This window comes from Melospiza georgiana, chromosome 5 (assembly GCF_028018845.1).
Source record: "Melospiza georgiana isolate bMelGeo1 chromosome 5, bMelGeo1.pri, whole genome shotgun sequence".
Lineage (NCBI taxonomy): Eukaryota > Metazoa > Chordata > Aves > Passeriformes > Passerellidae > Melospiza > Melospiza georgiana.
This window is the reverse complement of record NC_080434.1, coordinates 33,924,189-33,952,111: the sequence shown is the minus strand read 5'-3', so window position 1 is coordinate 33,952,111 and position 27,923 is coordinate 33,924,189. Positions and strand designations below refer to the sequence as shown.

The 27,923-nt window shown below is 42.1% G+C and overlaps 1 protein-coding gene across 1 annotated transcript in view; it reads left to right on the top strand.

Moving 5' to 3' along the window:
- Positions 1 to 3,703: 3,703 nt before the first annotated feature.
- RNF150 (ring finger protein 150) overlaps positions 3,704 to 27,923 on the top strand; it is a 71,407-nt gene continuing 47,187 nt past the window's right edge. The window contains exon 1 of the mRNA XM_058024612.1: positions 3,704 to 4,179. Coding sequence (XP_057880595.1) covers positions 3,714 to 4,179 — 466 coding nt within the window. The 5' untranslated portion in view covers positions 3,704 to 3,713. The remainder of the gene's footprint in view (positions 4,180 to 27,923) is intronic.

Sequence of the window (27,923 nt, the reverse complement as noted above, 5' to 3'; positions counted from 1 at the left end):
GAAATGTGGAAAATGGTGAAAGTTTAAGGGGGCTGAGTGAGCTATTATTAAAAGAAAGAAATTACAGAAAGGGGACTCTTTCTTTCAACATATTTTTAGGAAGCTATAATAGTATAAGGAACAGGCAGAAAGGGGTTCATCAGTTGCCATCTCCTGGGGTGTACTTTACCAAAAAAAAACTCTAATGAGAGACACTAAACAAATATGATGAGACATGACAGTTTTTGTCTTTGGAACACAGGGAGCACTATCTCACTATGAAAACTAAATAGAGATCAAAGAAGGTAAGGCTCCTTTCAACTATTTTCATAGTTTTTAAATTAAAATATCACTTTCCCTATAAATTCTATTTAACTTGTCCTTTAGCTCCAGTGAGCAATTTATTTTGGCTGTAACACAGATCCCTTTTTGTCTGGGACTTGGCTCAGAAACTTTCTTTAAAGTGTCAAAGTATTCTCAAGAACATTTCAAATTTACCTAAGTAAAGGAAACCAGAACTACAGTGGCAACTGTAGTGATACAGAGAATTTGTCTCACTGGTGTTTCAAGCAGAGTAAAAATCTGCTATTTCCTACGACTTGTTGCTCCTCTGAAATATCCAGGGATAGCTATATCCTCTTTAGGCCCCTTTTCCCTAGGAATAAGGACAATTCTTCCCTGCTCTGGCCCCACACCCTACCCTGTGTGCACAGTAAGCCACACACTGCCCCAGCGTGGTTGGCATTTTGTCACCTGCGGACGGGTTTTCACATTAAGCTCCATTAAAGCACATTCTGTTTCAGGTGAGTTCTCCTTATCTGGTCCCTGATAGGCTACAGTGCAATGAGAATGTCATGTATCATTGAATAGCACACTTGTCAAAAGCCTGGTGTGGACATGGCTGTGTAACTTTACTAACCACACTGATAACTTCCTCACAAAAACAGGAATCCTATTTGCCTGGCAGGCCACTTCCCATAAAAACACTCTGTCCATACACTGGATTTTTGTCTCTCTTGTTTCTCTCAGGTTGGTTAATGTCAGCCTGATCAGCCTGTCATTCACTGCTCACTGTAATTAGCTTTTCTGGACCTTATCAGGAAACTGAACACTATATCTCTCCAGATTTTCCTGTTATGCCAAGATTTACTTCAAGTGTTAGACAGATAGTCACTCTCTCTCTCTTCTGTCCATTCTTTTGGTATTTTATTGGTACATATATGCCATTTTTCTGGGTCTGCTGGTTTTCGTATGTTCTTAGAAGATACTTCTTCTTTTGTGAGTCCATAATCTGGCAAATATGTCCTCCCTTTCTTTCCAAATACAACCCTGAAGTATTTATTTTAAAATGTATATATATTTTTAGCCTTCTCTTCTAATAATACTCCTTACACTTCTGAAATGCTTTGTTGCCCATAGCCCCTCCAGGCATGGATTTTCTCCTTAGGGCTTTTGCTTCCCTGATGAAATCTCAACACCTTCTAATTAGTGTTGATTGCCATCTACTTCTGCAGTTCAATGTTAGTTCTACACAGTAATTTTTTTTCTTCTCATTTGCTGACTTTGCTTATTCAAGAATGGACTCTCAACAAAAATTTTCCTATTGCTTAACAGTGGACATCTTGGTAAATTACCATAATTCCCTGCAAACTTCTCTATTTTATTCCTCCTATTCACATTTTCCTCCCAAATGCAGGGAGGAAAATGTGAATAGGGGAATAAAACAGAGAAGTTTACAGGGAAATATGGTAATTTTTGTTCAGCTTTAGGGAATTGACTTTTTTGAAGCAGCACGTGTGTGTGTATACAGCATGGTTAAGGGTTGTTTGTTTGATCATGGGCAGCTGTGAACTGGAAAGAGGCGAATATTGACACGAGTGAGACACCGAGGCACTCATTGAGTGAAAGTGAATGATATTCCAGCACAGGGGCTACAAAAGGCACTACCTATAAATCACGTAAGACTTTCTTTTGTTACTGAATACAGCCATAGAAAAGTGGAATTTTGGCCATCATTTGCACTACTATAGACAGACACAGAGCCCAGCTGGGTTTTGATCCTTTTGAAATGTGTCAGTCATGGCCAAAATTCTTTCGGGGTGTTTCATACACTGAAAATCCCCAAAATTTCGCCGAGCCAAAATTAAGCACATGTGCCTCCAGAGAGCAGCTCCACCACTCTTTGAGGCTTTCTGTGCTCCTGTCAGCCACATCTGATTTCGGTAAACTCGTCCGTCCTTCCCATTCCGGAAAGTACGGCCGGAAACGAATGCGGCGTGTACTTAAAAACCCCTGTACAAGCGACCGTGCCACCGCTACACTGTAACCCTGACACACGCGAGCTTGTTATGGTCTTCGGCAGCAGTCGGGAAAAGGGGGAAGCCAGAGAGCGCTGGATTTGTATCGGGCGCTCGGGGGTGCCGGGCTGCGCTCCCGGGCCGCGCCCGGATCCCGCACGGCTGCCCCGCTCCCGCATCACCGCCAGGTGGCGCCGCCGCGCCGCCAGCGCTTCCCCTCCGCCGGGAGCCCTTTGGGGGAGCCCCCTGTGCCGGGAGCTCTTTGGGGGAGCCCCCTGTGCCGGGAGCTCTTTGGGGGAACCCCCTGTGCCAGGAGCTCTTTGGGGGAGCCCCCTGTGCCAGGAGCCCTGTGGGGGAGCCCCCTGTGCCGGGAGCCCTTTGGGGGAGCCCCCTGTGCCGGGAGCTCTTTGGGGGAGCCCCCTGTGCCGGGAGCTCTTTGGGGGAACCCCCTGCGCCAGGAGCCCTGTGGGGGAGCCCCCTGTGCCAGGAGCCCTCTGACAGGAGCCCCCTCCGCCAGGAGCCCTTTGGAGGAGCTCCCTTTGCCAGGAGCCCTCTCTGACAGGAGCCCCCTTTGCCAGGAGTTCTTCTGGAGGAGCCCCCTACGCCGGGAGCCCTTTGGAGGAGCCCCCTGAGCCAGGAGCCCCCTACGCCGGGAACCCCTCGGACAGGAGCCCCTTCCGCCTGGAAACCCTTTTCCAGGAGCCCCTCTGGAGGAGCCCCCTTTGCCAGAAGCCCCCTTCGCCGGGAGCCCCCTCCGCCGGGAGCTCCTCCTGCAGGAGCCTTCTTTGCCAGGAGCTCACTCCGCCAGGAAACCCTCTGGAGGAGCCCCTCTGGCAGGAGCCCCCTCCGCCGGGAACCCTTTGCCAGGAGCCCCCTTTGCCAGGAGCCCCTCGGGCAGGAGCCCGTCTGGCGAGAGCCCTCTCCGCCGGGAGTCCCTCCGCGGGTCGGGCAGCGCAGCGCCTCTGCCCGGAGCCCCCACGGCCGGCAGCCCCCGTCCTGCAGGATCCCCTCCGGCAGGATCCCCTCCGCTCCGCCGGCCGCGGGGCCGGGCCGGGCCGGGGCGGCACCGGGAGCTGCGGCGCTCGCCGTGTGCGCGTCTGGAGCTCCCCCCGCGCCGCGCCGCCCCCTCCGCGCCGCGCCGCGCCGTGCCGTGCCGCGCCGTGCCCGGCCGCGCTGCCAGCAGCGGGGGAGGCAGCGTGCGGGCAGGGCGGGGGAACGGAGCGAGGGAGGAGGAAGAGGGGACGGCAGAGGCGAGGCCAGCCCGAGGAAATCCAGCGGCCCCGACATGAATTAGGCTGCCAGGGCAGGGAGGGCCCCCTCCCCCGCTGGCGGGTCCGCTCGGCGCCGGGGGAGCAGCGCCGCCCGCTCGCAGCAGCGCACGCACACACGGAGCGGAGCGGGGCCGGCAGGGCGGGCGGGAGGGCGGGGGGCCGGCAGATGAGGATGGCAATGTCTGTGATCCAAGCGTGCCGCAGCCTGGCGCTCTCAACATGGCTGCTGTCCTTTTGTTTCGTGCATCTGCTGTGCCTGGACTTCACCGTGGCCGAGAAGGAGGAGTGGTACACGGCCTTCGTCAACATCACCTACGCCGACCCGGCGGGCGGCGGCGCCGAGCTCCGCAGCGAGAAGAGCGAGTGCGGGCGCTACGGCGAGCAGTCGCCCAAGCAGGACGCCCGCGGGCAGGTGGCCCTGTCCGCCTCGCCCGCCGACCGCTACGCCTGCGACCCCGGCACCCGCTTCAACGCCCCGGCGCCGGGCAAGAGCTGGGTGGCCCTGATCCCGCGGGGAAACTGCACCTACAAGGACAAGATCCGCCACGCCGCCGCCCAGAACGCCTCCGCCGTCGTCATCTATAACGTGGGCTCCAGCAACGCCAACGAGACCATCACCATGCCGCACGCAGGTGAGCCGGGCTGTGCCGAGGTCATGGAGCCCTTCTTCCAGCCCGCTGTGCCCTCCCGCATCCCTGCGGTGCGAGCTGCTGCGGGAAGGTGTTCTCGCACCTCCTGACAGGGAGCGGGATGGGCTCTGGGCATCGCTGGGTGCCCATCGTGGGGTCATGTCATCGTGCTGCCATGGCAAAGGATGGATGTGCTGGTAATGTATCCGCCGGTGCATCCAGGAGGGATGATGGAAAGTTTGGGACGTGCAAAGTTTGGGTGTAGCGGAGGAATGGGCGCCGATCCCACCGTGGGGCACCGGTGTGTCCTGAGAGTCCTGTGGCAGGATCCAGTGTGGTTGAGATTTCGGGAGAGGAGAAGTTGCAGTGATGTGGTGCAGGCTCATCAAGAGGTGCGGTGAAGTAGCGAACGCGGTGTCCACAGCCGTGGCTGCAATGATGTGAAAGCTGTGAGATCGAGTAGAAATGCCAAGTACCTGATTTGGTGAGAACGTGAGATGTGTTGTCCAGGACTGAGATGGGGAGAGTGTTTCCTCTCCCAGGTGAATGTTCTGGTGGAGGTTGTGCTTGCAAAGTCAGCACATGAGTGCCAAGGTCCCAACATGTGCTTGTCAACTAAACCCAGTCAAAATCCAGGCATTCCAAATAACCTAAAGCCCTTTTGTGGGCTTATGCCCACAAAAACACCCCCACTGTTTCGGTACCAGTGCTTGATCTGAAATAACGTCCTAGAAACTGTTCACCAGATTTCTATTTAGGGACAGTGTTTTCTGCCAGGGATCAGTTGTCTCTTACACCAGCTGCCTATGCCATGGAGATAAGATGCCGCCTATTGCGAAATCTCAGTGTGCTTTCCATCCAGTAACTAATCGTGCCAGCTGTTTCATGCCAGCTGAGTCTTAGTAGAGTTGGAGTAAATAGAAATACAGAAATGCTGCAAAACAGGATGTTATTCTAATGACATGTTACATTTCCACAGTAAACTAGCTAGCTTGGATGTGCTGAAAAGCAATTTGTTGCCTAACCCTAGTGCTAGAACACTGCTGATGCAAAAGCAGAGATTTTGGAGCCTCTTGTGTCCAGCCTGTTTTGGAGATTAACCACTTGTATTGGGCAAATCAGTGTTTCTTTGGTAGGGTTGGTGGAAGATGGGGTTTTTTGGTGTTTTCCTTTGGTTCTGTGAGACAGGCAGCTCATAACCTCTTGAGCTTCCTAAAACTATGCTTTATAACCTGCCCACGGTTTAGCAGCTGTTCAGATTGTACTTCTTGCTACTTTAAGTGTCACTGATTATATACTAAGAAGTATAAAGTAGTAGGAGCTTGGCATACTTATGCACCCTCACAGTAAAGCTCAAGCTGTTTTAAAACTTAGGATGCAGCATAGTTTATTATTCTCTAGTAAGTTTCTCCAAAACTGCCAACATGCTGGATTAATTAATGGTTTGCCTGTTTTTAAAGTATGCACTAAGCTCTTTTCCCACACAAATGGTGTTTTATTAAGAAATGGTGGGAGTAAAAAACGTGTGTAACCTTTTAGAATGTTAGAGCTTTGGTTTGTTTTAAAGTCTGAGATGAAGTAGGAAAGGAAACTTTCTTGCTGCGAGTGGCCTCAGATTTAAAAAATATGAACATAGTATCAATTTTCCAGGGAGCAGCTTCTTCTGTGTCCTATGATTCCACAGGATTTGTCCTGAGAATCCTTTTCGAGTACTGAACTGATGCTCAGCAGTGGGTTTGAAGGTTCCATTGATCCTCCAAGGTTATTGACTTCAGCACCAGTGGCTGAAATAAAAATAAACGTTCAGAAATCAACCTAGACTTGTGGGATATGATCAGTACTTTGCTCATAGATTTGATGAATTTGTCTTCCTTCTAAGGATTTTTGTTCAGCGAGGTTGAATCGTGGTTGTTGGGCTTACCTTAGAGAAAGCCTATCCTCTGCACGTGGTCAGAACTAAAAGGAGTTTTAGGCCACAGGTCTGATGGAACAGAAGAAAAAACAATTATTCTTAGGTATTTAGCAATCTAGCAGGAATTCAGGACTTTCCCTCTGGTACCGCTGTTACTCTGGGACAGAGTGAATGGCCAGGCTGTGTAACATTGTGGCTCCTGCGAGTTTCTAACGTGGAGCCTTTGACATTTATTTGTTTGTTCCCAGTCTAGATGACAGCACAAGATTCAAGGGAAAAATGAATCAGTTTCTTGGTTTCTGAGTTCAGCAGCATCTGCAGTGCTCTGCCCACGCGAAATCCTGGAGTGAGGAGAAGAAAATTCCATCCTGGAAAATACTTGGAGGCTGAGAGGGAAGGGTGAAATATGACCTAAAGAGCAATTTTAAAGTCAAAAGAAATACGATGTTACTTCCTTATTATTTTCCATTTCTCTCTCACAGATTTTTTTTTTTTTTTTTGAGGTTTCATAGAAGCTTACGATCTCTTCCTAAACAGAAAAGTGCATCCTGTTGCATAACAAAGTGGCTTCTGCCCTATGTTCTGGAGCTATGACATCTGCATTCACAGGGAAAGGGGAGCTCTGGGATTCTCCTGCTGGGATGTCCTTAGCTTGGATATCATCTGCTACAAATGGCATCTTTATTTTTATTGGCTTTATATGGCATAGGAGCTGTGAGTGTGACTTTGTTTGCATTTTCACTAAGTAGCTCCAACCAGAGAAGGAAAAAAAAAAGCATCTAGTATTTCTGAATGTCTATTTCAGGTGCTTTGCATTTCTTCTAGATCAACTTTCCTAGCAGGAAAGTACTCTGTTAATATATAGGATGTTCTTTTTTTCTCCAGAAGAAATCCATGGTGTTGGCTGGAGTTTCTCGCTGAAGTTTTTTCTTACTCAGACCAAATTAGCCGTTATCTAGGTTTGTATGAGGAGGGTATGGCCATCCCACTGCAGATTCACATGTCCCTCCAACACGTGCTGCTCAACCTGGGAGCATTCAGCTCAATAGCAGTCTCTTCCTGTGTGCTCAGATTTTTGTTCCTTGATCAATGACTAGTCGTACCTTTTGCATATTTTAAGATGTGTTGGTAATAGGCTGGGCTTTGGCCAGAGTGGTGAATTATTGATTCACTGAAGATTCCATTGATCCTCCAAGGTTATTGACTTCAAAAGCAGTTGGATTTCTGCTTTGGTTATCTGCAGCATTTACATACAGTGGCATTCATACAAGTGCTGTCTCCAGATCTCTGCAGTAGGAAGTGACACAGCACGGAGAAAATCTTCCTCAGGAACAAAAGTGCATCCACATCCACACTAACTGCTGACTGGTAGTCTGGAGCAACTCCTTTTGCTATTTAGTCCTTAGGAGAATGGCTTGCTTTTGAGAAAGCAGAGGTTTGTCCTAGTCCCATCGATATTTTGTCTTTAGAATGGTATATCTTAGAATATACCATTTAGTTATTGGAATATTGTGGCAGTTTATGGCTTAGTGTAGCTCACTAATTGATGCAGATATATTTCTGTGCTGCCTCTCTTCACATCACAGAGGATGGGAACATTTTCAGCAGAAAGGGAGAGAAAACTAACTAGTTCAGTGTTGGCACTCTTAGGAGTCTTTTCCTGGTGAGAGAAGAGGACACTTTGTACTTTTCCCATGTAAGCAAGGGCCTAAAAGAGCCCGTTGTTGTGCAGCATTTGTCTGAAGGAGCTCCTGGTGCTTTGTTATGTGTTTCACTGAGTTTCCAGTGATGCCTGCCTCTGCACACCACCAGCCAGGCTGATGAAGGGTTAAGTCTTTATGAAGGGATAGCCCAACAGCTTCTCCACTTGCTGGTAATTCCTGCATAGCTAACCTACACAGGAACAGCAGTCACTTCAAGACAAGCCCCACTTCTGCCCTTTCAGCTGCATTTGAGTAGCAGTCACTTGATGACTCCTTTGGTGCAGGAGGGAGTGAACAATGCAATCATTGACTCATAGAAATCAGATATGGAAAAGACTGAGTAGTCCATGAAATCTGCCACCTTACCAATGCAGGGCTGCTTCCCACAGTGTTACATCCACTGCCATCACAGTGCTTTCTTGCAAAGGAGAGGATTTTGTGCTGCTTCAGAAACAAACGCTGTCTGTGTAAGGAGAGCGGTTCTGAGGCAAGAGACACAAAGTGTACAAAGATGTTAATTAGGAATGCCATACCTTGCAGTGATATTAAATTCACATCACTTCCACAGAGGCACAGCAACTAAAGGAGAAGGCTAAAAGCCAGCTGTATCCATTGTACGTCACAGGGGAGTTATATGGCAGTTGTGAAGAAGAAAGAAGTGGCAAAATGTTTCACAGCTGGTTGTGTGCAGACAGGTTTTGCTGTGCTGTGTCTTTATTCTGCAGTGGGATGTGATCCTAGGCTTTGTTCATGGCCAGTGCTCTCCTCATTTCACTCCTCAGCATTTTGGTTTCTCTGGAACAGAAATCTGGGTTCAGCCTCAGATCAGGCACTGCACAGCTTGACTGGGTCCTGGATGTGGATTAGCAGGGGTCAAGGATCCCTCAGAGTATCCTACCTTTCATTTGGATCTACTATCTCGTAATTCTCTTGAGAACTACAATTTCTCTTACCTGGAGAAGAAAACCCAAACCTCTTAGATGCAACCTTAACTTTAAAAATACACTGTATTAGATCTACCAGCTGTACATCTGCTATCTAATGCATTGGCCACATTAGTAGAGGTAATTCTTCAGCCAGATGAACATCTCTGAGTTGGGTTCTTACCAACTGCTGGGAACAATGTTTTTTAGTTCAAAAATGGATGGGGAAAGCACCTCTTCATTCACCAGTTCTAATGGACAGGTTCTGCATATTGTTTGCTTGTGAAACCTCAATACTATGCAGCTGTGTTTTACAGGAGAGGCCTATCAAGGGCATTCTTTACTTTCTGTCTCCTCTTCAATAAATTATTTGAAATAAACCTTAGAAAACTGAACTGAGGAGAAATGAAGGAGACAATGAAAAAATTTAACTGTTTTACTGCTGTTCCACACTGAAATATGAAAAGCTGGCATACTCTATTCTGTGCTACTTAAAGATAATAGCTTTTAAAAATAATTGTTTGTTTCTTTTCCCTCTCAAGAGTGGCCAATAAATAATGTCAATAAACTGAAGTGCTTGTTTATTTGCCTCTGACAGTATAATCATAGTGATATTCAATTATACTGTCAGACCTGAGAGTCTGTCAGAGTTTTGGTCTTGAATTTGATGTGTTTAACTGTGTTTATATACAGGATAGTCCTGCTGTAAATTGGAAAGGTATTTTCAGTTTGAGGCAAAATTAGAAGGAAAAAAAGTTTTCTTTTTATTTCTCAAACCCCAGAAACAGAAATTGCTGCCATGTAACTCCATAGAGTTCTGGCTTGAGAATGTCTTGTATATTTCTTAAACACAGATAGAAACATTGCATATGCACAGGAATGCAGTTGGGGTACATGGAACAGGGTGGGTGGCAAATGCTCCCTTGTGCTTAATGAGACCTGGCTTTTTACAAATAATTTGTATTCTGTGGTGTTGTGAGCCTTTATCATGAGAGAGGACCTCAGCAGTGGGGTGCTCCCTAACCAAGCAGGTTTTTTGTATGGTTTTCTGCCAAGACAGCCCTGCGCTACTGACATACTTGTCTATGAGCCATCATCATTTGTCACTGAAATGGGTTTAATGATGTAGGATTTTATTCTTCCTCATAATTTGTTTCAAATCTTAGCCTTCCTCCCTTCTTATGTGCTCTTTGGTTTGCTTCTTACTGTTCAAGTCTCTCCTTAGAAGCCCTCTCTTTTTTGCAAGTCATTGTAAGAATATCTCACCACATCCATGTTATTATATTATTAAGGGAATTAGACATCACATTAATCTCTGGCTTCCAGCTTTATAAATCACACATCACTAAATTGTGCTCCTCTATTCGCTGTTTCATTTTGCAGTCCTTGCCCAAAACCAAATTTTTTTAGCATGGTCACTGTTATTTTTCATTGAATGTGCCTGACATTACACAGGCAGAGTATAGAGACCCTAGCAGGTAATTTCATCTTTAATTAACATATATACCTAGCCTTAAGATTGCTGTAAAATGTGTCAGCATTAGTAGAATCTGTGTTGTGGGTTGCCTGGGTTCAAACCCAGCACAGTAAGCTCTATGCTTTTGTTGTTTTGGTTAAATTGATTTGTGGAGCACTGGAGAAGCTTTTGCACCTCATTGTTATTCACATAGTGGCAGAGCATTTCCAGATCCTCAGGATCAGATCTCTGGGTGTCTAACAAGTTTCACTAGAAAAGATTTATTGCATTTTCCAATTATGCAAGGGTTCTCTACTGGTATCTGATAAAGATCTCTCCGGTTTTACATCCTGTGATGCTAGCTAAAATGTTCCTATTCTTCTTCCTTTTCCACTTTTCCATTTCAGTAGCTTCTGTTAGAAGACAGAAATCATTTCTGCCTTTTCTTTGCCCTTACAAAAACCCATGTCAGAGAATCTTAAATCTTTGGCCATATTTCTAGCACGTGTCTGTGTTTGTACTCAAAAATAAATCAGTCTTTAAAACAGGATGGTCTGATGCTGCAGACACATACATGATTGCCTCTTATACTTGCACAGAGATTGCTTTCCCCTCTTGTGCATTTTTAAGCTTTTATTATGAGTTTATTGTCTCCTAGTTTTACCTGACATTATCATGTTCCTTGATGGAGGCAGCTTTTGTGAGATTCTGTAATCTCTGTGCCTGGTCTCTCACTGCTCTTCATGTGTCCCTGTGTTTGTAGTACCATCTGCTTGTGCATCAAATCCATACCTTTACTAAAGACTTCATCAAAATTTCTTATACTGGAAAATGAGGAGCTGAGTAAAATGCATTATGTCTTTTATAATGCTGTCTTTGCCTTGCATTATATTTCCTTCAATCCTGTACCCCTTTATTTTCTACCTAATTTTTTCTCTCCTTTGGTTTGTTGGGGTTTTTTACATTATCATCCCTGCTTCCAGTAAATCTTTTCCTTGGACTTCTCACCCTTTTTTTTTTCTTGCCTTCCTTTATGCATTCTGCACCTGTTTTTCATCTCTACTATTTTGATTTTTTTTTTCCTTTCTGCCTGCTCCTTCCCAGGTTGACAGAAGGAGCCAAAGGCTATTTGCTTTGCATAAGCACTGGCTGTAAGAGGAAGCAGAGCAGGATTATTAAAGCTCATTTGGTGGCTTTTCCTTTGCAGCTGGCTCTGGGTTTAAGGAGCATCTGCTGTCAGGGTGGGCTCAGAGGAGTGGGACACCAGAAATCCTCAGAAGAGTGACAGGCATAGCACATTTGCTGCTGAACACCCCTGAGTCTTTTCCATTAATTCTTAAAAGATTAAATTATGGTCCCCTCTCTTTCGTGCTTTTATGGAAGAAGATTTAGTTTCCCTGCGCACTGGATGCTGGAAAAACTGATGGGAACTGTTTCTTATCACAACTGTTTTTCTTCTGTAGTGAAATGGATTTTCAACAGAAAACTGTTTTGGAAAGTTTTTGCTCTTTGGAAAAGTCTTACAGGTCTGGTTTGAATAAAAATTTTCTTTTAGTAAATATTTTGTGTGGCTGAATTTCAGTTTCAGAAGCAGTTTAGTTTCTCTTTTCCTTTTTTTGATGATATATTACATTTTAATCAGCTTCTGCCAGCTTTAGATACTAGCTCCCTTTCAGAGCACAGACCTGACTTTTTCCTGACTGGCTTTTCTCTGGTAATCTGTGCATGCATCTCATCATCATCATCATCATCATTATCATCATCATCAGTATTATTTGAAGGTACTGACCTGAGGTTTGCAGATTTCAGCACTGTGTTAGATACACATGGCAATGATACTCAGTGTGAGATTGCTCTCACAGAGCAGGGTGTAACAGGGATCTGTAGCTGCCCATGCAAGTGAAAAAAATTCAGGCTTGTAGCATGAATTTCCTAAATGGTTGCCCATACCTTAATGTTATTTGCATGGGGCTTGATAGTCCCAAACCCTGGGGAAAATGCCCCATTCTCTTTTCTCTACTGTATACCCAGGCAACCTTTTCCCCCTCTTTTTTTTCCTCCTGTCCTGGTCTAATGATCAGAACTTACTGAGGTGCAAGGTATGAGAGCCCACAGACAATTTTTAAAACAAAAATATGACTGCATAACTATTTATTTCCAAAATTATGGCTTCTAATGGTTGTTAGTGCAAGGAAATTTTTGATGCCAGAGAATTGGTGTTATCTGGTTTCTAAACATGCATGACATCACTTATTTCTGCAGTAACTAAGAGCTTCATTCCCATTAACTAATTTATGTAACCATCTTTCTGCTATCAGACTTACAGAAAATGACAAAGCAAGCACTGAATTTTTAGTGGAAAATATCTCCTGTTGGGTACCTCGTACATTTGAAGTGTAGCATCTGTTCTTAGTTCTTGAGCAATGCTGTGTTGAATTAGCACAATGATTACTGTTGCCTTTCCATACTCTGGACACTCACCAGGATATTTTGGATATTTTTTGCCAATGCAAAGACAACTCTGCAAATTCCATCACAAAGCTGTTATCTTTGGCTCTCAGGAGCCAAATGTGCATTAGCCCACAAAACAGGAGCTACTGTGCATATGTAAAGCAATAGTATCCTTGTAGTAATGACAGCAGGGAGGCAATTTTGATGGGATCTTATCTGGACTAATACAGCAGCTCCTAAAATCTCTTCCTTGCAAATGAGACCAATACTTAAAAACCACTTCTCACATTAGTAAGCTAGTCATTTGGCTATCATCAGAATTGCTATATCAGAAGTTGGCTATATCAGAATTGGAGCCCATCCATCAGTGAATTATTGCAGGTTTGATTAATTTATAAATAAACCTGATGTCCATGCTGCTATCCAACAGTTCTCTCCATTGGTTGGCAAGAGTTTCAGGAGCTGAGGATGCATGAAGGCTTTATTCATAAAGTGCACGATATTCAGTCAACTTAAAAAAAAGTAATTCCAATTTCATTTTGGTTTCCATCTTTAATAATGGCAATGTCCCTGTCACTGAAATGGGTAACATTCACAGCATGTAAGCACCTCCAGGCTCTGGCAGTGAAGAGACTGGACCTTTTATTTCAGAAAGGATGCTGCTCTGTGCAGACTTGGTAGCATGAAAACTGAAAGAATGTATTAAGTTTTCAATAGGTGGGTGAATTTTAGGTCCACTTTTATAGCTACTTTGAAGAAGCACACTGGAATGTGACTGGAATGACTGGAAAAGTCACAGGAAGTTCATAGGAAAGAAAAACTTCTTTCACTATTTAAGGGTCTCCAAAGTTCCCATTTAATTTAATTACATTTTGCATGTTATGAAAAGAATTCCAGTAACTGTCCTGTAAATCCCAGCTCCCAAATCTTTCCTTTAGAAAAAGCATCCTGAGATTGCTGATTTCCACAAATGCACTTACCACCGATGCCACTGATTTGTAACCTCACTTCTGAAACCCTAGCCATGCTGAAGTCAATGGCAAAGCTTCCTAAGGATTTAATTGCCAAATAGTTAAATCAGGAAAATGAATACCTGAACTCGTTATATCTAGTTAAATCAGAAAAATGAATAACTGAACTCATTATATCTTCTGCTGCCCTCTTAATATTTAACACTTTGTCAAGTGCAGAAGAGCCACCAAGAACCATAATAGCAGGCTTTCAGCAGCATTGGCAATGAAGCATCAGCAGTCAGCATTTCATATGAATTGTACACATCTGTTGGATTCGAGCAGAACATCAGACAGCACCAGAGCTTCATTAAGATAATTCTGTAATTGCATAAAATGATGTGTCAGCGTGTGAGTGCCTTGGGTCTGTAAATATCAGCATTCAACAAAGGGTCCATCTGGCCTCAAGTGAATGTATAAAGTGTGTAGTCATTGTTACATTTATGATAGTGGAAGAAGTTAATTTTCTTGCCTTTTGAAGAGCTTGAGAATAACAGGTCCTGTCTTTCTTATGTGTATTTCTGACATAAGTGGGCTTCAAAACATCATTTTTTCTGAAATCTCCTGAGAGCTAAAATTTGGTTCCTGCAGGGCTTATGGCTTTTGTGTGAAGTGAGAGGAATTGGGTGCTGTTAGAGCTGTGTTAGGAAGGGGCTGGGAGGCTTGGTGTGCAGGATGCACATCCCTGCTAGCCTGTCTCCAAGGGCAGGCACAGAGGATGCTGCCTGACCAAAGCCACAGCTGAGATAAAATCCCCAGAATCTCGAGCAGGTACTGGCTGGATGCACTGCAAAAATACCTGCTCTAAATTTGGAGAGACAGAGAGAGCAATGTGGCTTTCACACCTTTCTTCACTAGCTGGTACACTAAGGAGGAATGGCAATGATGACAGCCTCATCACAAGGGGAGTGCTTCCGTGGTGGTTGTTAGGAGAATGCTCAAAATTAGCATTCACTGTCTCCATGAAGGATGGGATCTGTGCTGTATGCCATCCATCTAGGTACCACATGGATGTGGACAGTTGTCATAGAAATGGCTACAGAGACAGTGCCTATCCACATAAAGCCTAGCAGAGGTCTCTTCTAAACTGCTCCTAACATCTGACCAAGTTAAGATGCCATTTGTTTAATATGGGCTGAATTTGTTCCAGACTGAGGTTTATTAGTTATGAGATCTTGAAATACATGGCTGGTTGGTGATCTTTTTTTTCCTTTTTTTCATAATTTTTCTAGAAATACCATTCTGCTGAAGAGAGCACAGTGTAGGCAATACCACATGGTGGTTTCAGTGCCTTCCTCCTGACGTGCATATTGTGTTTTGAGTGATGCCATTCTGTTTTGAGAGCCTGTGGGATTTTCAAAACCACCATGTTAATCTCATTTAGGTTCTCTAACATACTTCGGATCACTCTCTCTTTTTCAGAGCCTGATTGCAAGGTGCTGAATGATGTTTTGTGGTGCAAATGGGCTGTTTTCACATTTTCACTGCACCATCATTTTGGAACTCTTTAACTGTTTAACCTCTCTGTAAGCCTTCAGCGTGCCATATTGCAGTGAAATTCTCTAATAATCAAGGTTGTTGATAATGAGAGAATCGCTGTCTCTCATTCAGCAGAGGCACTGCTGTATCCTGAAGACATCCTGCCTTTTGATCTCCTTGATCCAGATTAATTGTGGGAGGCTAAATCCAGACAGAAATATCAAATGCACAGCAGTGCTTAACAGAAATGTTACAATTACATACAAGCAGGAGAAATCAAAGGAGGGATCCAGGGAGGTGATGGAGCATGGAAATAACAGGGTAGCTGAAGTTCATGGTTTCAGCTTGCAGTTCTGATCTGCTCGTCCATAGACACTGAGTCATCAGAGGCAGGAAAGTAAAGAAGGAGAGAGAACATAAGCTGTCATACAAGAACCAAGGTAAAAAAATTACCTGCCTTTCACGTCCTCAAACTCATGGGCTGAATTTGTCTCTGATGCAATCCAAAGACAGAAATACATGAGCAGCGCCAATATTACCAGCAGAGGAAAATTTTCAATAGTTATGACTGGCGTTCCTCCCTGGGAGCCAGTGTGTGTTATGTTTGTTGTTGGGTTTTGTTAGGGTTTTTTTTGGGTTTTTTGTTTGTTTTGGTTTGGGGTTTTTTTGGTTTTTTTTTTTTTTTCTTTGGTTTGCTTTGGTTTGGTTTGGTTTGGTTTGGTTTGGTTTGGTTTTTTTAAGGGGAGAGGAAACAGGCATGTGAAATAGCATGTAAGTATCTGAAACTGCATGATACGATATCTGAGTTCAATATTCAGGGGATAACTAGAAGCTACCATTGAAGATTGGCTTAAAGCAAACCTTGCTTTGGAATCAACTTAAGTACATCCCTTGACATCTTTAGCTCTTTCTTGTCTACTAAAGCTTGCACATTTGGGGCAAGATTTAGTTTCTGAACATCTTCAATCTTTTCATATAAAGCTCTTGTTTCAAGTCATTTAAATAGCTATGAAATTCACATTCATACTCTGAACCTTCTGGCTGCAGTGCATGTTCAGATAATGACATTTCAGTAGGGAAATATAGCCTTTGCCGTATCTATTGCAGATAGATCCAGCATGGAAAACTCTTATAATCAGCAGGTACTGTAAAAAGATCTGCATGGGTATTCATTTGTGACTTAAAAAGAAAGAATCTAATTAGGAATGTACTGTGGTATCAGCATTATGTTAAGTGCTTTTGTTTTCATCATCCTCAAAGCATGCCTAAATCTCAGAGAGAAATGGGGAAAACCATATAATCAACCATACAAAATCAGTCACAGCTGTACAAAATGTGGTGTGGGCAAAAACATACCTTTTGGTGAAGCCTGAAAATGCTGACAGGTAACTCTGACAAAAGCTTTGTTTTATAGATGTGAACACGTGGAACACACACTGAGCATCAGCAGAGCATTGTGAATTTGCCTGAGAAGCATGTGCTTAGATAGAGGAATGTATTTCTGACTGAAGAGGAATTTAGTTCTGAATTTATTTCTGCATTGCCATGTTCTTGTCAAAGTACAGAGGAAGGACTCTGCCTGTTTAAACAGATTTGGGCCCATTTGTGCATATCACTCCCATGTAGGCGTAAATGTCTTTATTTAGGGGTAGATGGCATGAATCTTTTGCCTGTGGGCACAGATGTGTCTGTGTGTTTTTATTCACATTCATGTATCTCATAAAATGCTAACCTCCTCCAGGGAGGCCAGCTACAGCAGGTAACCCACACCTGGTATCAAACTCACAGAGGGGCAAGGATGTAGGGATCCCATGTCATTATTTGGCCAAGAATGATCTGCATAGACAAAACCAGCCCTATGTTTGATCTGCACGTGGCATGGTGGTGGCACTTTTGCTGGTTTGCTTTGCAATTCGTTTCAATTGCAGTTCTGCAGGACGTGGGGAAAAAGAAAAAACTAGAGCTATTAAAAAAGTTAGAAAGTTCTAAGAAACCCCTCTTCTGTGTGCTTCTTTGATTCGGGGGGATTCAGGAGAGAGGTAGGGAAAACAAATGGTCTCAGCCAACCTGAGTCCTTAACCTTTCAGGTATTATAACGCAAATAAAATGTGTTGTTCTGAAATGTGAGTAAAATGTGTTGTTTTGAAATGTAAATGGAATGTTTGACACAGACAACTCATAATGCAATCCTGCAGCTTGTACATGCACAGGTGTAACAGAGTGGGGACAGGAATTTGCCTTCTATTTGTCAGCTTTTCAGAATGCTGAAAGCAAGAGATTCCATCTGGAGAAGAGTTTCTAAGTTTCTGAGATAAAAAGGAGATTAATGTTGTTCCTGTATTGTTCCAACTGCTTGATCAGAAATGAGTCAGAGAGTGATCTCCATGTTCTTCTCCGTCTGGATATGTGTAGTCCCATATCTCAGATCTGAAATTAAAAATCCTGTTAGGAGTGTTCAGATCCTTAGGTAAAAACTTTAACTAAAGAGACAAGGTTCCTTGTAGGAAAATGAGAGATCAGTTTTACAGTGCAGGCCCTCATGCTGAAAATACCCATGCAGGCATGTACTGGATGTAATTAACTTGTTTATCTATTTATAGTTTACTCAGGGTGTGTTTGTGCCCAGATGGTGCTCCTTAAATTTCATTGGGCTGTGTGTATGAGCAGCAGTTCACACTAAAGATCACAGTGCAGAACAGGAGGCCAGGTAGCAAACAAATATACTTAATTAAATAGACATTCGCAATTAATTAATACAATACTTATGACTTTTTTATGGTGCCTCTCTGCAAGAAGGATTTGTAACTTTCAAAATTGCTAGTAATTACTATCTTGTTTTTGTTTTGGATAGTTTTCTTTCCAAGGATAAATAAATAACACTCAGTTTTGAGAATGGAGAAATATCCAAAAAGGGTGGAGTAGCCAAACCTTACAGTGTGCCAGGAGTGGATTCCAACCTACTACTGGATTATTCCTATCCCTACAGCACCTTCCTTCTCCAAGCTTCCTGTTTGATAGTTTGGGTTCCATATGTTCACTCTTTTCATATGCTTGAGCTCCTACCTACCACCAAGACTGATTTGCTTTCTTTTCCAGCAAGACTGAAATTTTCCTCCATTTTCAACTGAGGTCTATTTGTATGCACTTCTTTCATAAGGTACTCTTGTAATTATTTAATTTTTAAAATGTTATCATTTTCATATACATTCTGAAATTCTGCTTTAATCTACCAATTAGTTGTTTTGTAAATTAAGAAGAAAAAAAAGAAGAAAAACATGCCTGTAAAGGGAAATAATCCAGGCAATGACATTAAGCATGCTTACACCAAACTGTAGTTGGACCAAATGTCTTTCCCCATGTTCCTCCCCTCCTACTGAAATGATAGATTTCATGTTAAATACAATATTTGAATAAAACAGATTTTTGGGGGGTTTTTTAACATCCCCAGCCACTGAAAGTTGTTTGATCCGCTGATGCCCTGATCCTTGTACAATGTATCTGGTACAGGTTGTAAGTACAGGAGGTTTTTGGTCTGGTTTTGTTTTGTTTTTCTCTGCAGCATGTGTCAGGAAACTGGCTTCCCTTGTTCTATTTGTTACTTTAAAAGCATTTGAAAATACAAGTGCAATGATTTAATTGAGCTCAGTGATTGCCAAGTATTTTCTGTGACTTTTAACAGGTTCAATTACTAGATTGGGATCACATCAAAGGAACTGCAGTATTATTAGCATTACAAATCTGCTTCCTGATCAGAACTACTCAGCACATTGAGTTTAAGGACGGGAGATTAATGTATTTCTGTAAAATGAGTGAAACCACCTCAAGTTCCAAAACAGCCTCCTGTGTACTCCATAAAAGTTCCCGCTGTAAAGAGCCAGGTTCTGTGAGGTACTGATTGTCAATTTTAAGCTAATGTTTCTAGCTTTGGAGGCTCTACAAAAAAAAAAAAAAAACAAACAAAAAAGAGAAAAGCAGTGAATGTGGGAATAGTTCCCCATTCTCTCCTGTTCTCTTCCTTCCTTGTCCTCCTTCAGGCTGCTTGGTTCCCACTCCCAAACTGCTGTTTGCTTCCCTTTTAGCTCTTCCAAAATGATTTGAGCTTCAAGAAGACTTTTTTAAGGTTAAAGAAGAAACTAGTCTTGTTTTTTTTTATGGACCCTATCAGACCTGATTCACCCTGCAGTCCCCTAGTTCCATGCTGGCCTCGCTGAAGGCTTGGTGCATGGCAGGGATGTGTTGGGAATGGCAGCCCATAACTCTGTAAAATGCCCTTGTTCCCCAAGAGCAGAGCATATGGATTAAGTCTCATGTTGAGCATCAAGTGCAGCTGTTTTTATTACACTGTCTGCAAAACAGAGCAAGTAGTGTGCAGGCAAAGCTCAAAAGCCCCTTAGCAGCTTCCTAATCTGAGATCAGTTGGGAAAGGATTCTCATCCCTGGATTCAACTTCCAGGGGAAGGCCCTGCACCTAAATCCTTTGTGCACTGAAATGTTGTTTGAGATGGTTTGGGCTGCAGAAAACCATTGGATGCCTTTGTTAGAGGAGCAAGGGTCTGGAATTGGTGTGAATACCTTACATGTGGAATGGGACTGTCGGTGTAATGTGTGTGCCCCAGCTCTCCAGCCTCACACTGCTGACACAGTCCTTTCCTGTCACACATCCTTAGGCTGTTCATACTGTTGTTTGCCAGCATTTCTGTCACATCAGCTGCAGCTTCCCACTCTCCAGGTCTTGGCATGCCCTGTGCGTTGGCTGGCTCGATGATATTCCCTGCTCCTGCAGAGCCATCTCTTCCTCTAGCTACCATATCCTTGATGACTCCTATCCCATTAGCAGTTCACCCCCACTTTGCCTCTTTCCTCTCTCTCTGGACTGTGATTTCAAGTCATGTCACAGCCACACTGTTCCAGGGCATGCATTTTCTCTTCCTTAGCCATGTGCTTGCCTGGTCATGTTTAATTAGTGGTTTTCCTAAGGGTAATCTCTGGTCTTCTTGCACAGTTTCAGTAACCACATCTTCTTGAAACTGCTTTAGTATTCTGCCATGTAGTGGAACTAAATATAGAATGTCCATCTTCCTTTTGAAAATGTTGTGAGGGGCAAGGAAGATGCTCAAAGAAAGACAGCTGAGGTCAGGGAAGAGCAGTTACTTACACTGGGAAATCTGTGACTGCGTGTTGGGTAATTCTGCCTGTGGCTTCCTGGTGGTGGGGAGGATGTTCATAATTCCCAAGAGCACACACAAAGTTCACGCTCATCCTTCATGTGACTGCTGAATGACTGGTCATCTCATGTCAGATGTGAAGGAGCTAGAAGTGCAACTCTTCTCAAGGAAGCTTTTCTCATCAAGGCTAAGAGCAGCATCTTTCTCTCTATGCATCTCCCTTCTGTGCTTTATGACTTCAATAAAAAATTAGAAACAGGCTTTTTCTACATTTCTTTTGTGTACATATTGACCTACTTGGCCACTGTAGCTTCAAAGAGCCATTATGCTTTCCTGCTCTACTCTCCTATAGTCACAAGCCTCTCAGATCATCAGATGCTCTCCAGACCTAAGAGCAGAAACTGAACAATGCAAATCATGTCAAGGTTGTGAACAGCCTGAAACTCACAGTCCAGTTTAGTTGTAACCTGGAGTTGTTGCTTTCTCCTCTGCAAAGACACAAACAGGTGTAATTCAGTCTTTAAAATCAAGGTAGATCTTGTTTTATGGAGTTGTAGTTCATGAGTACCCAGCTGCACATCTCTCAAAGACAATGAATTAGTTAATTGAGTTAATTCATTTTTTATCTGTATTACACTATCTAGGCTGTGGACAGCATCTTCTCCTTATTTTTTTTCACTTCTCTGTGTTTTCTTGTGCCTTGACAGAACTGAAATTAAATCCTTGCAAATAAATAGGATCTCAAACCTAAAGTAGTTATGCAACTTCGAATATGATTTCTTTGAATTAGACTTGGTGAATAAACCTGTCTGTGGTAAGGATTCTGGACTTTTTTTAATCCTGTGTTGTCTCCTTATCACAGATGTATTTTAATTCATTAATAGTTAATTATTTGTAGCAAACTGGCAAAGGTAGAGATTGTAGCATTCGAGAGATAAAATGTGAAGGGATTAATTGATTCCAGTAAGAATGGGAAAGCATTTTTCCCAGCACATGGGAAAAAAACCTTTTATATGAAAAGGTTTTTATTCTGTTTTGTAGATGGAGATTTTGGAGATGGAATATGCTAAAAATGGAACTTAATATGTTTCCACATCTCATTTGAACAGTCGTCAAGCAAAGCCGGTCTGTGTGGCATCAGAGTATTTGGTCACAGTACTGCATCAGCATGGATTGTCATTTATTTGGCTGTTTGGGTCTCCCAGAGTACAGTACATACTTCACATTTAAAATGACTACTCACTTTGCATTTAAGAAGGGGCCTTTTATATTAGGAAAGCTTACACAAAGGTCTGTGATGGACAACAGACAATAGCAGCTTTTAATACATTGCTTTTAATACATTGCTTTTAATACAATGCATGTTACAGAGTGGGATCAGATGCCTCTTAGGGCAGTGAAGATGGATGAGGAGTAAAAAAGCTGGCACTAGAGTCTAGTATCAGTATAGGTTTATTGTGAGGCTCTCCATCAGCAGCTGGAAAGCAATGTTAGGAAAAAAACATATTATCACAGAACCTTGTTAGGGAGCACATAGTCAGTCTGCAATTATTTTATGTTACTGCAAGAAAAATGCCTTCTTTGTGTCTCTAGAAGAAAAACAATTAGTTACCACATTAATATCAAAGAGACAAGCATAATTAAATGGCTTTCTGTGTTCTTATTCTGCTTTCAGCATTAGTTTTCTGAGTGCCATATGTATCGAAGTTATCGTTTACAGCTCTGGTATCTCCTTGTCAGAGAGCAGTTCATGGCTCAAGCCAGTTATTTATTTTGTTTGTTTAAACTTACTGAGGAGTGCAGCTGACTGTCCAGTACACAGTAGAAAAGGAAAGCTGATGGTCTGGAGTCGCCGAAATAAAATTTGTGCTAAGTATTTGCTACAAGTATTTTAGGTGGCATTTTAATCAATATTTTGAAAAGAAGCACCTATTCATTCCCTAGACCTGTGGAATGAAGTTCTGCTCTGTGTGTGCAGATGTTAACTTTGGTGTGATCAGTACACAGTGACAAATCAGTGCTGAGCTTCCTCCCACAAGCCAGCTCAAGGAATACCACCTGGAAAACAGAGATGTAACACAAATAATGCCACTCATGCCTCAGGAGAATCTCATCTAGCTCCACTGAATTCTTCACTGAGGGCTGTGGTGCAGTCAGGTCCTCACAAAGAAACCTTTGGAGGCAGGCAAGGAAGAGAATGCTGCAAGTTGCATTTTCATGAAGTGAAACAGAATCCTAAATAGCAGCTCCTCTGTGTGAAATATCAGAGTAGGGTAATCTCAAATGCCTCATTTTCTGCAGTGATTGTAAATACAACATCACACACATGTTAGTAAGAGGAAAATGAGATTGAATTTCCCTGTGAAATATGAAAATATGGCAATGACACAATAGTGCAGAGGTGGAGGGCTCTGAATGTGTTCTGACATTACAACTGTCAGCTTCCCTGTACATGCAGATGTCACACTGTCAGAATTCAATAGGATGAAAAAGGTTTTCATTTTAGGTGAACAAGAACCCCAATTATAACCTCTTACAGTTCCAGTTTGTGCACTCTGTGAATGTGTTTAACATCAGTTCAGCCTGTGGCACAAAATCCTTTGCATGTTGCCTGGAACTACAATGCTAGGTGCAGCTCTCTGCTATCTGTACAACAGGGTGGAAAAGGAACTTCGCTTAATCCCCCTCTATTTGGGGTTTGTAACTTTTCAAATTGAGTCTTTCAAGCTTCAAGTTGTCACTTACTGTCAGTCGAGGACTTTATTTCTCTTGATAACGGGTGAAAGTCCCACCTGGCTAATCGAGAGCTCTAGGGTTCTAAAAATTATTTCTAAAATTTCTAAACATTCTAAAAATCTAAAAAATTATTTCTAAAACTTTCTAAAAATGATGGTTTCTGATTAGCTGAAGAAAGCAGTCTTGTTCCATGTATTAACATTTCTGAAATACATGAGATCAGAGTTCTGAGTATTGTGGAGGAATTGTGGTAGCCCTAATTGTAGGAATAAAATTTTAGTTGGCATTTTTCTTGTATTTCTGAAGGCAATTTTTTTGCTGAAAAAATCACATGACTGGTGGCAAAGTCAATAAACTTTTCTATATATTATATGTGACCCTGAAAAAAATCTGTTTTGCAAATAGGTCCTCACAAGAGAATGTTCACGCATTGAAGTTAAAAAAACCGCTGCCGTGTCTTATGTATCTGTTTTAATATTGAGATAAAAACACAGCTAAGGCTATATATTAAACAATATAAAACTATATTTTAAATAATATAAAACTATATTTTAAACAATAGTTTCTAAAAAGAAAGTGTTTCCATTTAATTCCCTGTTGTAATTGCTGGGAATCACAATTGAGTTTCATTATCTTTTTATATTTATGACTTCATGCAACTTCCTGTATTACTTGTGCAAAAATCTTTGCTTTTTCAGCCAGATGCAATTATTTGTTACACTCAAATCTAGACATTTTTAAGATCTAAAGTTCTTATCCTGAAAGCTGTGCATTTAAATATACTAAGTTTCTACATCAATTTAATCATAGTCCTGAGTATTAAGTTCACATGTGGCTTAAGCCCATGTCTATTATTGTGAAAGTGAACGGTTGTCCTTGGAAAAGATTAAGAAAATTTGATGTACAAGTTATTGAGAAGAACTAGTTAAAGCTTCATCTGTCTCTTTTCTCTGAAATCTCTTGCAGAATAAAAAAGTCAGTAAAAAAAGAATCTGTCACTGCAGCTGGAAATGTTAGTATTAGCGTTAGGATATATTTCAACTGTAATAGCCAGATAAAACAGTTTGTTTTGAAATCTCATCTGCCTACTGTGGCATATGCATTTCTATAGCCCTGCAGCCTTGTTGTGTTCATGAAAGTATATGGTTTGCTGATGATTTTCCACTTTAAAACATTTTAAAATATGTAGATTAAGTCAATAAAATAGATAATTATAAAACAGAATATATTAAATCAATATAATAGATTAAATCAACCATATATCTGCATCTTTTGATTTACTATCTTTTAAAAAGATAGTAATAGCTACAAAATAATACATAGCTCTAATAGATTAAAGTATGTAAGAGTATTATTTATCAGACATTTTGTCAAATCCAGACCTGAAAAAATAATCCATATCTGGGCTCTGTGATAAAAATAACAGTCGGATATATTTTGATCATGGACTAAAATGAAATTCAGCTGTCTGGCAGCCCTGTTGATCTTTTCCTGTGTGCCATTTAATCTGGTAATGAAAGATGTGCTATCTCCCTCCCCCATGTGTTTAACTGGAACAATTCTTTCAGGTTCTGAGCACCTGTGGCTCCAAACCAAACCACACCAAAGCGAGTGCTTTCTGTGGCACAAATGGAGAATTCTGTTTCACCCCAAAATGCCCCTCCACAAGTCAGTTTTATTGCTGAGATGACCGTCTGCCCTTGTAAGCTCTGGCCTGAGCTATTTTGGGATGGTTTCACTTGTTAGCTCTGGAATGGTCTGAACACATCTCAGCAGCAGCAACAAAACTGATGCTAAACAAGTGCACCTAGCTCTAGCTCTGACAGGCTGCTAGATGATTTAAAATCATATTATATTTGCTTCAGAGGAAAAACCTTTGGAGAAAATAAAGTGAATGAGCAGTGGAAGTGGCATTTGAGGCATGCTCGCAGAGTTTAATTCCAGATTAAGCTTTGCTGTCTGAATGCCAGTGTACTCACTCCCTTGCCATAAAAAGATCCTGTCTATATCTTCACCTCAGCTGATTGCTAGAATGTAGAGAAAATGCTCACTGATGGAGCAAGATACAAAAATAAGTGCTTCAGATTAATGCAGGCAGAATTTGGAGTGCACGGTGACTTCTGTCTCTGATAAATGTTCCTTTCAGGCATTTAAAACAGGGCTTGGGGCAGAGAGGCTGTTTTTCCATTTTGTTTACTTAATGACAAATAGTATTTTATTGATAAAGAAATCTATTTGAGGGCCAGATATGTTTTTCACAAAATGAATGTTTGACATGCCCCATAGTAATCAGTGCCTGGCTTGACTGTGTTATCTCACAGTCTAAAATTACTGGGAAAAATGCAAGTGAAGCTGAGGGCAGAACCTGCTGCAGATTTACCATCCTTCTTCCACCCCCAGCTGGAGCTCTCAAGAAATGAATACACTTGAAGAATTTGAACAAAAAATAATAAAGAAAGAGGCAGTCAAATGCAGAATGTGTCACAGAAAGTTACTGATGGTGTCTTTTTAGGAAAAGCTAAAATAACAGTGAGTTATGTCAGCACAGAGAGCTTCAGGAGAGAAATAAAATCCTCCCAAGCCTGTATCATATACTTCATTATATAAACGTGTGTTTTCTAGCTACACTGTAGGTTCCTGTAGGTTCTTGTGTGTGCTGTTCCTCACCAAAACCCATGGAAGCAAGAATTTATTCTTGAGTAGTTGGGCAGGGCCTGCTCTTCCCAATGGACACTGCAGTGCTCCTTGGGGATCCCACAGAAGGGGAAGTAAGATGCTTGTGGCACTGTTATCACCGCAGGTGACGAAATAGTACATTTTAGGGGCTAACAATAAATGTTATTCTTGGTCAGTGCTGAACTGGGTCATCAATGACACTCTGTTTTGCTGAACTGCTCTGTCCTATGGAGCTGGAATCAAGTAATGAGGTGTCTGAATTACTTTGGTTTTGCTGTGGCCAAGTTCAGCTAAAAGTTTGGTCGTTTTCTCTATTTGTTCAATGCTGGTTTAAAAGAAAAACATGAATGCAACACACTACATTTTAAACACATGTCCTTTTGTATAGGTGGAAATCTTCATTTGCTTAGTTTAACCATGTTGTAAATTAGTTTTGTTCCATATTGCTGCTCCAGGTTGTGTCCCTTCTAGTGAGATTTACTTTATTATGCAAACTCTAATCCAATATGAAATGTTGCAAACAGTTAATGGCTACGGCCTTCAAGGATTTAACCTTGGTCTTTTCTGAGGGATGCTGAGCACCTGCAACTCTTCTATCAGCGGAAAGAGTGACTGCTCAGTGCCTTTGAAATGCAAATCCCAAATCTGCCTGTTTAAGAATAGCCCTCATCCTCAGAAGGCCATTTCTTGTTATTCCAGAGCTCTTAACAAAGGTGTTTATCTCTGGTCAAATTAAGTATATAATTAAGGGCATAGTTTTGAGTGTTTCAACAATCAGAATGATTTTGACCCTGAAATATGCTATAGCATATCCCCAGGCTGCCTGAAGTTTACTAAAATCAAACCTTGAGCAACAAAAGCATTTTAAATTTGAAATTTTGAAGTTTTTCTAGCAGATCCTTTGTGCAGTTTGGATTGAATGTCACCTTTTCCCCATCCCTGTGTGTGTTTTCCCTTAGCACTATTTGTCTATAGAGATGTGCTCACTGGTTCAGGCCTATTAAGCAGGTTGTTTTGCAGCAATGGAATCATTTTCACTGGAACCTACTGTCATGATTTGAAATAGAGGTGCCTGCCATGTCTTTTGTTTTGAAAGTAGAAGATGTATTTCTAACCAAGTCTGTGTTCTAAATTCTCGTTAAGATGATTTTGGTCAAAAAAGATGTCGCATATTCCTTGGGAAGGCATCCACGTTGGGTGAGGGTTTAATCTAAATTGATGGAATTGAAGAGAGATTTCTTGGTACTGCTTAACAGGCAAAGATTGATTAGACAGGTTTAACAATACTCTTTCTCTGAAAGCCTGTTTCAGATTGAATTCCTGTTTCAGTATCAAAGATAACTTGCTCAGCTTGTAGTGAGCTGTAGCTGAATTGTACAGTGAGAGAGATTTGTGTGATGGGAGCATCTGGATGTGCATGAGCAAGAGGGGAAAAAGGGATGGATTTCAGCTTGCTTAGAAAATAAAATGCATCATTAATCTAAATATGACAGCAGCATAAGCTGTGAGGGCTGTCTATGCCATGAGTCTGCTTTTTGTGCTGCTCTGCCAGCTGCACTCACGGTTTAGGATCATCTTTAGAATGATCACCTTTCTATTTTTCTTCCCTTCTTCAAAAGCTAAATGCAAAGGGAGCTGTGGGAAAGAATATGAATACCTAATAATTTCATGTGTTTGTCACCACACTGCTCTGCATACGTGGCAGTTTTCTCTCTTCCTTTCTCTCCTTTAAACAATTTGCAAGGGTTTCTTTTTGTGGGATTCGTTGCTTGTTTTTTTTAAATAGCAAAAAGGTCACAGGCAAAAGCTAATAAGATAAAGTAAACAGCAATTATGAATAAGAAATGCATGGAAAAATATGCATGTGTGTACAGAAAGTTTTTACATAAACTGAATATAAATACAGTGGAAGCATAAGAGGCTGAGCTGCTGCCAGCAGGATAATTATATAATTGATGTGCTTGTCTATGAAACTGCTTTTTCTGTGCTTTGATATATAGCTCCACTAATGAGGTAGGCCTCAGTCCCAAAATTTGGTCTCTGTTCCTTGTGTAATGTTCATCACATATACAGCTGTGTGAGAAATATGCCTGCAGCCTTGTGGAAATTAAACACAGTCCTTCTAGGTAACACTCCTTGCATCTGACTGCTTTCTGGGCACACTTCTTGCCACTTCCCATCTGAGGGAAGATGGTGCTGGCAGCTGGAACAAACAGAAAATTAGAATAATGTAGCA